The sequence below is a fragment of the Myotis yumanensis genome, unplaced genomic scaffold, assembly GCF_028538775.1.
Source record: "Myotis yumanensis isolate MYYU_CA2020_CCGP unplaced genomic scaffold, mMyoYum1.0.hap1 SCAF_18, whole genome shotgun sequence".
Classification (NCBI taxonomy): Eukaryota; Metazoa; Chordata; class Mammalia; order Chiroptera; family Vespertilionidae; genus Myotis; species Myotis yumanensis.
Genome location: NW_027223769.1, coordinates 6,348,945 through 6,364,055, shown reverse-complemented (window position 1 = coordinate 6,364,055; position 15,111 = coordinate 6,348,945). Strand labels below are relative to the sequence as shown.

Sequence of the window (15,111 nt, the reverse complement as noted above, 5' to 3'; positions counted from 1 at the left end):
GGACTGGTCACCCTAACTGCCCTCTCCTGCTGACCTGGTCACCCCTAACTGCCCTCGCCTACAGGCCTGGTCAGTCTAACTGCCCTCCCCTGCTGACCTGGTTGCCCCTAACTGCCCTCCCCTGCAGGCCTGGTCCCCCCCAGCTGCCCTCCCCTGTTTGCCCAGTTGCCCCCAACTGCCCTCCCCTGCTGGCCTGGTTGCCCCAACTGCCCTCTCCTGCCGGCCTGGTTGCCCCTAACTGCCCTTCTCTGCTGGCCTGGTCACCCCCAACTGCCCTCCCCTGCCAGCCTAGTCATCCCCAACTGCCCTCTCCTGCTGGCCTGGTTGCTCCAACTGTCCTCCCCTGCCAGCCTGGTCACCCCCAACTGCCTTCCCCTGCTGGCCTGGTTGCCCCCAACTGTACTCCCGTGCTGGCCTGGTCACCCCTAACTGCCCTCCCCTGCAGGCCTGGTCCCCCCCCAACTACCCTCCCCTGCTGGCCCAGTTGCCCCCAACTGCCCTCCCCTGCTGGCCTGATTGCCCACAACTGCCCTCCCCTGCCGACCATCTTTTGGCAGCCATCTTGTGCCCACATGGTGGTGGCCATCTTGTGTGTGGGCATGACAGTCAATTTGCATATTACCTTTTTATTATATAGGATAGTACTGGAAGTCCTAGCCACAGCAGTAAGACCAGAAGAAATAAAAGGCATCCAAATTGGAAAGGAAGAAGTAAAATTGTCATTATTTGCAGATGACATGATACTGTACATAGAGAACCCAAAAAATACCACCAAAAACTACTGAAACTAAGAAATTAATTCAGTACATTAGCAGGATACAAAATAAATATTAAAAAAACAGTTGCAATTTTATATACCAGTAATAAACTATCAGAAAAAGAAACTAAAAAAACAATTCCACTTACAATTGCATCAAGAAAAAATAATGTACTTTAGAATAAGTTTAACCAAAGAGGTAAAAAACCTGAACTTGGAAAATTATAGATACTTAAAAAAGAAATTGAAGCTACTGGATTGGAAGAATTACCATGATTAAAAATCCATACCACCCAAACCAATCTACAGATTCAATGCAATTCTTATCAAAATGCCAAGTGCTTACTTCACAGAATTAGAACAAATATTCACAAAATTTACATGGAACCACAAAAGAACCTGAATAATCTTGAGAAAGAAGAACAGATTTGGAAGTATCATGCTACCCGATATCTACAAGGCCAGAGCAATCAAAACAGCATGGTACTGGCATAAAAATAGACATATAGAAAGCTCAGAAATAAACCCATGCCATTATGTTCAATTAATATCTGACAAAGAAGGCAAGAACATACAATGGGATAGAGAAAGTCTGGCTTTCAGTCAAGAGAGCGACATAGGTAAATGCAGTACTTGCTGCCTCCCACAATCACATCAAAATTTACAACTAAAAATATAAAACAACCATCATAAAGAACCACCTGAAATCTATCTGAATGGAAGTCCTATAACTATGGAATTAAAGAAGCACATGAAGACTGGTAGGAGGGGCAGAGATGTGGGGTGGAATTGAGGAACCGGTTGGTACCATACCCACGTGTGGTGGTTTAAAATTGGGAGGAATATTTTTGCTGTGAAGGTTTCCCCCGAGGAGTGAGGGGTCTTGCCTCACAACAGCCGCCCAGCCCAGGGTTCTAGTGCCAGGAAGAGAAGTCTCCACAACTTCTAGCTGTAAAACCAGTGGGGATTGTGACTGAATAACACAGAAGTTGTGGGAGTCCAAGGCAGAGATCTTTTTTAAAAAAATATATTTTTATTGATTTCAGAGAGGAAGGGAGAGAGAGAGAGATAGAAACATCAATAATGAGAGAGAATCATCAATTGGCTGCCTCCTGCATGCCCCCTACTGGGGATCGAGCCCATAATCCAGGCATGTACCCTGACCGGGAATTGAACCATGACCTCCTGGTTCATAGGTCGACCCTCAACCACTGAGCCATGCCAGCAGAGTGCAAGCAGAGCTCTTAAAGGGCCCATGCACCGGACTTAAGACTCCCTCCCTCTGAGCTCCAGCATTGAGGTAGCAGCTTGAAAGGAACCTGGGACATTCGGGGAGGAACTAACTTGTCTGGAATGAGGACAAGAGCTGGAGGAGAAGCTTTCTCCCAAACAGGAGTGCTGGTAGAGAGGCCAGTGTTCCTTTGCTGAGCCCTCCCTGTGACAGAGCTGACAGGCTGAACCATATCTGAATCTCCATCACCCTGGCTCACACTTTTTGCCCTGCCCTGGTGATTCCTTGAGACCCCATCCCTCCCTACTTGCAGGCCTATACAAGCCGTTTTCAGTGGCTTTTTCATACAACTGGCCTCTCTTGCCTCATGCTTCAGACATTCCTAAAATCTCTCAAAAAAGCAGCATCTGGCCTCAACATGCTCCATACAGCTCACTAAGTGGCCCCAGATCCAGCATTAGTGGCAGCTGGTGTTGGTTCAGAGCTTGGTTTCTCCTGGACACCTCCAAGCCCAGCACAAGTAGCAGCCATCTGAAGATAGCTTTGTAGCTCAAAACACAGGCAGCAGGTGACCTCAGACTGCACCTCCTGGGGAGCCCAAGCCAGTACACCCAGTGGACAGGTTTAGACCACAATGAAGCACCATGTAATCTCTTCCACAAGAGACACACTCAAGGGGAGGACTTAATAGGCACAACAGTCCCACTGACATGAGTCCTGCTCCATGTACACTCCATGGTAGTCAAAGCCAGTCCTTGTAGCCAATTGGCCTACAGATAAATCCCTCCCATTCATATGCCAAAAGCAATCAAGGCTCAACTACAACATGAAGGAATACACAGTGGGGAGGGGAAGTACCTGGAATGCCCACCTCGGGTGAATGGAAAGGCTGTGCCACTGGACCCTACAGGACACCTACTACACTAGGCCACTCTACCAAGCCTGGGAGATATAGCATCTCTACCTATACTAAATAGAAACAAAGAAAGGCTGCCAAATGAGGAGATAAAGAAACATGTTTTCTGAAGAACAAAACTCCAGAAAAAGAACTAAACAAAATAGAGACAAGCAATCCACCAGATGCAGAGTTTAAAACACTGGCTATAAGAATGCTGAAGGAATTTAAAATAAAATAGGACATGGAAACTATTAAAAAAAAAACAGTCAGAAATAAAGGATACACTAACTGAAATTAAGAATAATTTATAGGGAATTAATTGTAGAGTAGATGAACCCAGGAATCAAATGATTGATTTGAAATATAAGGAAGCAAAAAGCACCCAATCAGAAAAGCAAAAAGAATCCAAAAAAATGAGGATAGTGTAAGGAGCCTCTGGAATAACTTCAAGTATACCAACATTCGCATCATAGGGGCCCCGGAAGGAGAGAGAGCAAGAAATTGAAAACCTATTTGAAAAAATGACAGAAAACTTCCCTAACCTGATAAAATAAATAGACATACAAGTAAGTCCAGGATGTGCAAAGTCTAAAACAAGATGAATCCAAAGAGGCCCTCACCAAGATCCATTCAATTAAAATGCAAAAACTTAAAGACAAAAAGGATCATAAAAGCAAGACAAAAGCAGTTGGTTACCTATAAAGGAGCTCCCATAAGACTGTCAGCTGATTGCTCAAAAGAAACTTTGCAGGCTAGAAGAGACTGGCAAGAAATATTCAATGTGATGAAAAGCAAGGACCTACAACCAAGATTACCCAGCAGAACTATCATTTATAATCAAGGACAGATAAAGAGCTTTCTAAACAAGAAAAAGCTAGAGTTCATCACCATCAAATCAGTATTATATGAAATGTTAGAACATCTTTTTGAAGGAGTAGGAGAAGAAGAAAAAGAAGAGATTAAAAATATTAACAATAAAATGGCAATAAATACATTTCTATCAATAATTGAATCTAAAAAAACAAGCAGAACAAAAACAGACTCATAGATACAGAGAACATATTGACCTTTTCCAGATGAAAGGGGGTTTGGGAAATGGGTGAAAAAGGTGAAGGGATTAAGAAGTACAAATTGGTAGTTACAGAATAGTCGTGGGGTTGTAAAGTATAGCATAGGAAATATAATCAATAATATATTAATAACTATGTATGCTGTCAGATGGTATGAAACTTAATGGGATGAACACGTAGTAAGTTGTATAATGTCTAATCACTGGAATGTACACCTGAAACTAATATATTATTGCTTGTCAACTGTCATGCAAAAAACTAGTAAAAAATGATTTTTAAGATGTTTACAAAAAAAAGTAATCTTTATATGCACAGCACTGCTGTGACAAGAATTTAAAATTCATAATAATGTAAACACTGATTTCAATCAAAATTATGATTTTGGTGAGAGTGAGATTGGGGCATAGGAGATATGTGTGTGTGTTTGCATGTGCATATGTGTTGGATTTGGGATAAAAAAGTACTAAATTATTATTTTCTTGGTGAGAAAATATTGATAAGGATTAAACTTTAAAAAACAATTACAAAATAGCAACATAAATATATTTGTTAGAGTCATGAAGGAAACACCAAAAGAAACTGCAAAATAAAATAAAGTAGATCCCTCTAGGGAGAGGGAAACTGGGAAGCAGGGCAAGAGACTGTCTTTTTTAAAGAAATAAGTCTTATAAAACCACTTGACTCTTTACTTTGAACACTGTGCATATATAACTTTGATAGTAACTTTCATTAAAATAAATCTATAAATGCATACAATTCTGACTATAAATAGGAAAGAAGAGCTGGGAAAGACTGGAATTCAGGGTATAGGTAGAAGTATTAGAGAGAATATAATTTAAAAGATATAGGAAGGCCCTAGCCAGCTTGGCTCAGTGGATAGAGCGTCAGCCTGAGGGCTGAGGGGTCCCGGGTTCAATTCCAGCCAAGGGCACATGCCTGGGTTGTGGCTCGATCCCCAGTGGGGCGGGGGGGGTGCAGGAGGCAGCCAATCAATGATTCTCTCTCTTCATTGATGTTTCTAACTCTCTCTCCTTCTCCCTTCCTCTCTGAAATCAATAAAGAAATATATTTTAAAAAATAAAAAATAAAAGATATAGGAAAGAACCCATGGTGTAGGTGAGGTTTCAGGGAAGTTCATGCTAAAGAGATTTCAGTTCTCTTCTGGAACCAGGGAAGCCTGCTCATGACCACTTGTACTGAAACCTTACAACAGCCTGCCCTACCCAGCTCCCCACCACTCACCTGTATATTGACCATCTGACATCTCTCTCTCCACTATCCAAGGTTCCTTCCCTTGCTCCAATAAGGAGATCATGTTGGGCTTGGAAATGGAGAGTCCTGTTTACAGAAAAAAATGAAAGTGAGAGAGGCAGATAGAATATTCTATAGCTGTTCCAGGACTCACATCTCTTGGCCATTAGGCAAGAAAGGACATTAGATGAAGGGCTAGAGAATGGAGGATGAAGAATATGAAACTTCTTCCATAGCAGTGGCTCTCAAAGTGCTAGAGCAAAAGAACCATCACCTGGTAACATCAGAAATACATATTCCCAGTCCCTAACCCAAACTTATTGAATCAGAAAACATAACAGTTCTCAAACTTTCATGGGCATTGGAATCATTTGGAGGGCTCATAAAAACCCAGACAACTGGGCTATTCCCAAAGTTTCTGATTCCATAGTCTAGAATGAGACCCCATAATTTGCAATTTAACATATTCCCATGGCACACTGATACTGCTATTCCAAACCATTATTCTACAGCAAAGGGTATTATCATTTCTAACTCTAAAAAATACTTCAAATCATTCCCTGAGAATAGAAGTAGAAATTTAGCTAACCACTAAATATTTCCAATGGAGGAAGCAAAAACACCCCAGAGGGAAGGTTTTGAGTTATGGGGAAGAGACATCCTTACCAAGCCATACCAAATTCCCGTAGTTCTCCAACATGACATCTCTGTATAAAGCCTTCTGAGATGGGCTCAGCCATTCCCACTCTTCTTGGGAAAAACCTAGAGCCACATCCCTAAAGGTTACCAACCCCTGAAATTAAAAAAAAATCTTGTTTGTCAAGTGCTCCCATACAGTCATAGCCAAAAGGAGGAGGAGGAGGAGAAGGAGGAGGAGGAGGAGGAGGAGGAGAAGAAGGAGGAGGAGGAGGAGGAGGAGGAGGAGGAGGAGGAGGAGAGAAGAGTTCTGCTAGAGTTCAAAGGTCTAATTGGTCCAAGGAAAATTATTATTGGGGAACAAATACATGCCCAGGTTTTTCAAATATTTTAAGAAAAAGAGGGACATATCAAAAACAGACTCACCCCTTGAAAATTATACATGTTTGTGAAAGAGAAAGGAAATATACACAGAAAAAATTAGCTTATAGCATGAAACATGAATTTATGACATGAAAGTATATGAATAAAGGCAAAGTTTTATGTTTTATGTTACCTATATAAGTATCAAGACATTCTTACAGGGAGAATTCTTTTATATTCCCCAAACTGAGATATCACCTGGCTCAAAGTAGTGAAAGAAGGTCTAGAATTTGGTTTTTAACAAAAGGGTATGGTCTGAAATTTAGAATCTATATGTGAGGAGAAACTTCCATGAGTGTATCTTGAAGAAATAATGAAGCATATGTGAAGAGATTTAGATCGGAAGGTTATATTTAAAAATTTGGAAAAAACTTACATGTCCAAAAATTAGAGTTTAAGTTATACCACTGATATAACAAGCTGTATGAGTGGAAGGATACATGTTTTATAAGCTCATGTATATCCAGTGTCTATTATAAAACCTGTCACATTGTAAATACTCAAGAAATATTTGCTTCTTAGTGAAGATCTTTATGTACATCCATATGAAGGAAAAGTACTCAATACTTCAAAATGACAGTTCCATTTTGCATTGAATGGTCTTATTTTTTTTTTTAAATATATTTTATTGATTTTTTACAGAGAAGAAGGGAGAGGGATAGAGAGTTAGAAACATCGATGATAGAGAAACATCGATCAGCTGCCTCCTGCACGCCCCCCACTGGGGATGTGCCCGCAACCAAGATACATGCCCTTGACCGGAATCGAACCTGGGACCCTTGAGTCCGCAGGCCGATGCTCTATTCATTGAGCCAAACCGGTTCGGCTTATTTTTTATTAAAAATAATGAAATATCAAATATGGTTATTCTACACAGTAAAATATAAATAAATGTGGCTAGAGAAAAGAAAACATAGAACTACATAGTGTTACATAACTTTCATGTACACCTCTACACTTCTGCGTTGCAGAAGGCTAACCTATATTGATGACATCAAGAGACTCCTTTTTCCTACCCCATTTTCAGTTGGGTTAAAATCACATGCAAGATATGGGAGGGAGGTGATCAGGGCTCAACATTTTTTCTCCTGGCTCCCTCCTTATAACACCATCCTGTGTGATCTCTGTCCTTCAATCAAAGGCCACAGTGGCTGTCAAGGGACCTCCCCAACTCAGATATCTCTTTCTTTGGGTTCAGGCCTAAACTCAGTAAACCCCAAGGTATAGCACTATCCTTTGTAGTTTTTCTATATACTTGTAAATAGTCCCCTTTTGAGTTTCTTACCAAAACCCTGACTGATTAACATGTTGATCCAATGTACTTCTAGGATGTGACCAGAGATTCAACAAAAACACCACTAGGCAAGTCTACTATACTTCCTTAATAAATTCACTCTCCCACTCCCCGACGACTATTTCATACTGTCTGTCTCTCTAACCACCACCAAGTCCTCTCATGTTCTCACACTGAAATTCTTCATCCTCTAGCCCAGCGGTCGCCAACCTTTCGGACCTCGCAGACCACTTGGTCTGCGGACCACCGGCTGGTGACCGCTGGCCCACCGTATGTGTTTACTGACCTGTATCTGTACTCATATATTCTGCCTTCCCTCTGTTACTACAGATAAAACTCTGGGTTTCCTATCAAAGACCAATCTCTCCACTTATACAAACAAGGACATTGTCTCCTTTCTCCCTTGTAAACATCATGGAGATATCAGAACCTCCCTTGTATTACCAGTATTTTCTCACTTTACTGAATTATTCCTATCAGTATACAAACTGATGCAATATTTTCCATCTACAAATAGATAGATAAACAGATTTCTTTCCATGATCTCACTCTGGCTATTGTCCCATTTCTCTATTCTTTTTAATAACAAAAGTCTTAACTGTGGTAATATACACAATGGAATACTATGCTGTGGTAAAAAAGAAGGAATTCTTACCATTTGCAACAGCATGGATGGAACTGGAGAGCATTATGCTAAGTGAAATAAGCCAGTCAGAGAAAAATAAATATCACATGATCTCACTCATTTGTGGAATATAATGAACAACATAAACTGATGAACAAAAACAGACCCAGATGCCGAAACCAGTTTGGCTCAGTGGATAGAGCGTCGGCCTGCGGACTGAAAGGTCCCAGGTTCGATTCCGGCCAAGGGCATGTACCTGGGTTGCAGGCACATCCCCAGTAGGAGATGTGCAGGAGGCAGCTGATCGATGTTTCTCTCTCATTGATGTTTCTAACTCTCTATCTCTCTCCCTTCCTCTCTGTAAAAAAAATCAATAAAATATATTAAAAAAAAACACAAAAAAACATACCCAGAGACAGAGAAGCATCGATTAGACCATCAAACCTCAGAGGGAAGGGAAGGGAGGGTGGGGGTAAGGGGGAGAGATCAACCAAAGGACTTGTATGCATGCATATAAGCCTAACCAATGAACACAGACACCAGGGGGGTGAGGGCATGAGTGGGAGGGGGTGGGGGGCAATGGGGGGATAAGGACACATATGTAATACCTTAATCAATAAAAAATAAATAAATAAAATTTAAAAAATAACAAAAGTCTTCCAAAGACTTGTTTGGATCAGTGATGTCCAACAGAATATAACATGAACCACAAATGTAATTTAAACTTTTTTAGTAGCTACATTAAAAAGGTATATGCAATAAGTAATTTAGTAATATTTTTATTTAACCCAATATATCTAAAATGTTATTTCAACCTGTAATAAATATGAAAATATTAATGCTTTACATTCCTTTTTTACTCAATATTCAAAATCCAGTATGTATTTTATACTTATATGGCACATCTCAATTTGGAGTAGTCACATGTAGCTAATGGGTACATTATTAGACATGCCTGTCCAGAGCTCATAAACATGCTCTGGGTATTTGAGTTTCCAGAATTTCCCACTCAAATGGCTTCAAGGCTACTTCCAGAGCCTGCCTGTACCTCCTATGTGTCCAAAATTCTTTTGATCTGTCTCTATTCTCACTTTTTTAGCCCTCTATTCTCTTTTAAATCTATTGCAATGATGCTTTCATTCAAATCACTCCATAAAGTAGCTCTTTTAAGGCTATCAGTAGCTTCCATGTTACTAAATCCAGCAGTCAGTTCTCAGTCTTCATCTTCCTCAATCTCTCTCAGAATAATGTAACTCAGTTGATCATCACCTTGAAAATTTTCTACTCTTGACTTCCTGGACCCATACTCTTCTGGTTCTCCTTCTACATCAATCCTGCTCTCTTTTGCTGGTTCTTCCTTTTCTTGTCAGCCTCTAAATGATGAATGCCCTAAATTCAGTCCTTGACCTCTTTCCTAACTACATTTACCACAGTCCTACCCTCAAGGTAATCTCATCCTGTCCTGTGTATGGCTTTAAATACACTAATGGCTCTCAAGCTCACATCTCCAGTTCTGAACTCCAGATATATAATCAACATTCCTCTTGGATATCCAATAGGTCTCTCAAACTTAATATATACAACTCAATTCTTTTTTTTTTTTTTTTTTTTTACGGAATGGGTACCTTAAAAAAAGAAATTACCATTATTGGTGCATAATTTATATCCAGTAAGATGCACACGTTTCAAGTGTATAAATCTGAGTTTTAACAACTGTATACATATGTGACTACAGACATTTCTGTCACTCCAAAAGGGTTGCCCCTTCACCGTCAACTCCAACCCCCACTTCAAGGCAACTACCAATCTGCTTTCTGTCACTATAAATTCCATTTTCTTTTCTAGAATTTCACATAAATGGAATCAGATGGTGTGCCAGTTATCGATTTACGGCCTCACAGTTGCAAGTTGCTAAACTGCAGTTTGGCCCTTTTAATCTTTTTCCTTTGCGGACTGACGTAATGTTAACTTTTTCCAGTAGAGGGAGCCAGAGAGATGTTGCAAGAGGAAAGTGCTTTGTTTCTAACTTCCAGACATGGTTCCCCAGTGCAGGCAGCTTCTCCAGCCCAATCCCACAGTGTGCCTGCTTCTCCAGTGGCTGGCAGCCAGCACCTTCCTCAGGCACCCACCTCAGGCAGTTTCCTAGCCGAGTGCCTCTGGTGAGACACTTCTTTGTAAACTGTTTTTTCTAGTGCCCTGGAGAACTGACTTCTGGTAAGTTCCAGAGGGTGGATTCCAGCAGGTTCCACAAGTGCAGCACCATAGAGACTCCTTTGCCCTTTAGTGAGTCAAGGCCAAGGGTTTTCCCATGAGATCAGGGTCCCTGGGATGTCATCGAGTTCTCTATCTTAGATCTTAGGGTTAGCGACTGCTCCTCCTATCTGCTGTTTATATATTCTTTAGCAGTCTCTTTATTTCTTAGTAGCCAATCCCTCTTACTCCAATCCCCTGCTATAATGCATAATGTGTATTTAGCCTTCTCTCTTCAAACTACTGTGTGGGTTTCAGGCTCCTGATTGGACCTGACAAATATAGTATATGCCTCCTGTCTTCGTTCCTTCACCGTGATGTCTGCATGATTCATCCACATTGTTGCATGTATCAGTCAGTAGTCACTCCTTTTTATTGCTGAGTCGTATTCCAACGAACAGATAAACCAGTCTGTTTATCCACTCACCATGATGGACATCTGGGTTGTTTCCAGTTTGGGCAAATATGAATAAAACTGCTATAAGCATTCATGTACAGGTTTCATCACATGCTTGAGCATAACACTGAGTAAAAGAGATACCAACTGTCTCATGGAAGGATTATATGAACAAACTAGAGACCCGATGCAGGAAATTCATGCAAGGCCTTCCTTCCTTCAGCTGCCGGCACCAGCTTCCCTCTGGCACCCGGGACCCAGGCTTCCCCCGCAGCCCCGGCTTCATCCAGAAGGACATCTGGTCTAATTAGCATATTACGCTTGTATTATTATAGAAGATGGAGAAAAAGAAGTGGAGAGAGGACTCACTGGGCTATCTGTGACTCTCTCTGTACTCCAAAGTCAAAAAATGAGGTAGCATTTCTGGAAACAAAGTGAAAACCTCAACTTACCTGGGATTCACACAGTCCAACAGCCATTCTTCCTTCCTTCTTCAATTTTCTCTTTTGGAGAACAAAATCCTGAGAAGGGACAGTTAAGAAAGAAAAAATGGCAGACCATCCCTATGTTGCTGATCTTAGACTTACAAAGATAGAGCTATTGCCCATGTTGTGATCCCCACAGCCTCAGCCCTACTCACTTCCAAGATCTGAGAAAAAGGCCAAAACTGATATTAATCCCTGAAGTTATGACTAATAAAAAGAACACATAGCCCGAATTCACCAAAATCTAAAATCCATCCTATGGCTAACAAGGAAGTATGATCTGGTCATGGTTGGCCCTTAGACCTCATTTCCCCCCTTGCTCACTCCACTCTAGGCACACAGGTTTCCTTACAGTTCCTCATACACTGTGTGCAGTCGTTCTTCAAGGCTGCTGTTGCTTTTGCTTTTCCTATCGCTTGGACATGCCTCACTCCCTCTCTTCACTCCTATCTGTGCTCAGTTGTCACCATATCAGAGGGACTTCCAGTCACTTTTTCCTTATTTTGATTTATTTTTCTTCTTAGAATTTAACACACTCTAACATAGTACTTATTTTTTCCCTACTTACAGTTGTCTTTCCAATCAATGGTGTAGACCTAAGAGAGCGAGGATTTGTTGGGTCCACTGGTATATCTCTAGTGCTACGATAATGCAAAAATCATTATTAAGTTCTCAAAAAATATTTGGTAAGTGAATAAATCTTAGTGTGACTCCTGTAATATGTAATATGTTGTATTTATCATTAACTTATTTAATCTTCACAAAACTGCAAAGGTAGTTGTTATTATCCCCATTTAACCAATAAGTGAAATTGAGGTTCAAAAAAGCTTAAAAAACTAACTTGAAGTCATAACAGTCAGACTATAGTGTGACTCAAGCACTGGTTCTCTTTTAAGAGACCACAGTGCTTGAATGGAAAATATTCAATATAAACTGAGACATCAATGCCATATATTTCTTAGAGAAGCATCTTTCGGGATGGTATATGTTACCTCTATTATTCTACAGAAATGAAGCCTGAGGCAACCATTGCCAAATTTTAACATTAAACCAATAACAAACTCCACAGCCTCAAATATGTTCCTTGTACTCTCAGAGCCATCATTTCTCCATTCTGAAAACAAGAATAGTTGTGCTTGACCTAAAATTTAGGATACATGACACCCTAATTCTGGGCTACTCTGCACTAGCCAACTCAGTCTCTAACAAAGTTACTTCCTTAGTGCAATGCAGCTTGAAATTATCCATAAAAGCCTTTGTAATCTGAGAGGAAAATCAAAGTCTTCTCAGCATCTGAGAGCCCTAAGTAGTATCTGCATAAAAGAAATGTATTTTAAATTTTTATTTGCAAAAAAGCTGTGTATCCTTTGGGTAATATTTTCCAAGTTTGAGATGAGCCATCTAAAAAAAAAAGCTGTATTAAAGACTTGAGCATTATATAGTTCACAACCTGCTCCCAGACTCTCTACTCCTTCACTCATTGTCTATATGACCTTGGACAATTTAATCCACTTCTCAGAAACTTTTTTTCCTTACTGTCAAGATTGCATGAGCCCAACTCTTGGCATACAGAAGTGATCCTTGTTTCCACTTAGATTCTCATACACATTTAGAAAGGAAACAAGAATATTTTTCTTTATTAACTGAGAAAGTCAGAACCAAAAATTTAGCTCACTTAGTACATCAGAAAAAGAGCTGTGGATCAACCTCTCTCAGTGCCAAACATGAAAGAGTATGATGAGGAAAATGTTAAAATCTCCAATTCCATGGCCGAAGGAGAGGAAGACTGAGCTTTCAGGTTTCAATTTCCCATTGCACAGGCAGCCAATTTGAGGATGGTCTCACTACAATGTCCTCAGACTGGGTTCTGTGATTCACAAAGGGACTGAAGGAAGAGAACTAGATTTAGTTCTTATGTTCCAGAGGTTCCTAGTCCAAGACCACCGACAATACTCTCCAATACCCTTAGAACCCAGGGGCCTCTATTTTTTACTTTAGTGATTAAAAGCAAGGACTCTAGAGCAGGGATGGGCAACCCCTGGCATGCGTTCCAAACATGGCACGCCAGTAACTTTTGCTGGCATACGAAACCCTCTCTTATAATCTTCCATTTACAATTGTGAATCTTTGTTCTCAGTGATGAATTTTGTTAAGTCTCGTAGTAGGAGTAGCCTGACAGATGAAAGTAGTAGCTCTGAAGGTCACAAAATATAAACCTGATGTAAAATCTCTGTCATTAGTGATGCAGCAGCAGAAGTCCCACTGATAATATCAAACGGAGTCATAAAGTTATCTGTCGGACTATCAGTGTACATGTATACATTAAAAAATAAATGTATTTTTCATCATCATATACTGTGTTTTTGTCGCTCGAATGAATTTTATTATTTCTTCAAGGTTCTTCACATACGTACACCTTAAGAGATATCAAGTAGGCATAACATGTTCTCAAAAAATTAGGGTTTGCATGCAGAAGAATTTTGAGTCAGAGATTTTGCTGGTTTTGGCATGCACTCACAAAAAGGTTGCCCACCCTTGCTCTAGAGCTAATCCCAGTTTTGTCACTTATTAACTGTGTGAACCTGGGCAAGTGATTTTAATCTTCCTGTAACTCACAATCACAAGCTGAATCACACACACACACGAATTCTCACACAGTCACACCCATAATGTCATACACAAACAGTCACATTAACACAAAGTTAGAGATGGTGATAACACAATTACTCTCTCTCTCTCTCTCTCTCTCACACACACACACACACACACACACACACACACACACACGGTGACATACAAAATCACATTCTAGCCCTGACCGGTTTGGCTCAGTGGATAGAGCATCAGCCTGTGGACTCAAGGGTCCCGGGTTTGATTACGGTCAAGGGCATGTACCTTGGTTGCAGGCACATCCCCAGTGGGGAGTGTGCAGGAGGCGGCTGATAGATGTTTCTCTCTCATTGATGTTTCTAACTCTCTATCCCTCTCCCTTCCTCTCTGTAAAAAATAAATAAAATCTATATATATTTTTATATTTTTTATATATTTTATTTATTTTTTACAGAGAGGAAGGGAGAGGGATAGAGAGTTAGAAACATCGATCAGCCGCCTCCTGCACACTCCTCACTGGAGATGTGCCCGCAACCAAGGTATATGCCCTTGACCAGAATCGAACCTGGGACCCTTGAGTCCGCAGGCCGATGCTCTATCCACTGAGCCAAACCGGTGAGGGCAATAAAATATATATATTTTTTAATCACATTCTATCACACCTGTAGCCTGTCACACAGTCACCCAACGACACCCAGCTGGTCGTCGTCCCGTCCCAGGCGGTCCACCCCAGCTCACCTCTTGCTCCCGCGCAAAGCCAGGCCCAGCTCACCTCCCAGCACCGCGGGTTCTGGAAACCTGACGAGCCACCCGAGACCCGCGACGTCGTCTCCTAGAATCCCCAGCGGCGGGGAGAAGGGCCGGACGCTGAGGCGCGCTGGACCCCAGAAATCGGCTGGGGAAACATGCAGCTGCACGGGCTTAGACTGTCTCAGCTTTTCCTTGGCACTCAGCGAACCACCAGCCCCAGAAGGCTTTGCGCAGCAACGTTCTTTGCTAAACTACATTTCCCAGAGGGCCCAAGGCCCGCCTCTACTTTGCGCCGGCGTTACAGGCGGCCTTAGGTGCGGTACCGGAGAGCTGAGTGCCTCTCTGGGCGACACTGGACACTCAAGTGACCCTGAGCGACTGCGTGTGAGGAAACGGTGATGCTGCGAGTGTCTGTGATTGTAAGCTTAGGTGTG

The 15,111-nt window shown here is 41.3% G+C and overlaps 1 protein-coding gene across 1 annotated transcript in view; it reads right to left on the bottom strand.

The window, feature by feature from the left end:
• ZNF527 (zinc finger protein 527) overlaps positions 1 to 14,863 on the bottom strand; it is a 41,199-nt gene extending 26,336 nt beyond the window's left edge. The window contains exons 1-4 of the mRNA XM_070398430.1: positions 14,666 to 14,863; positions 11,285 to 11,353; positions 5,874 to 6,000; positions 5,199 to 5,294 (exon numbers count right to left, since the gene is read on the bottom strand). Coding sequence (XP_070254531.1) covers positions 5,199 to 5,294; positions 5,874 to 6,000; positions 11,285 to 11,311 — 250 coding nt within the window. The 5' untranslated portion in view covers positions 11,312 to 11,353; positions 14,666 to 14,863. The remainder of the gene's footprint in view (positions 1 to 5,198; positions 5,295 to 5,873; positions 6,001 to 11,284; positions 11,354 to 14,665) is intronic.
• Positions 14,864 to 15,111: the final 248 nt, after the last annotated feature.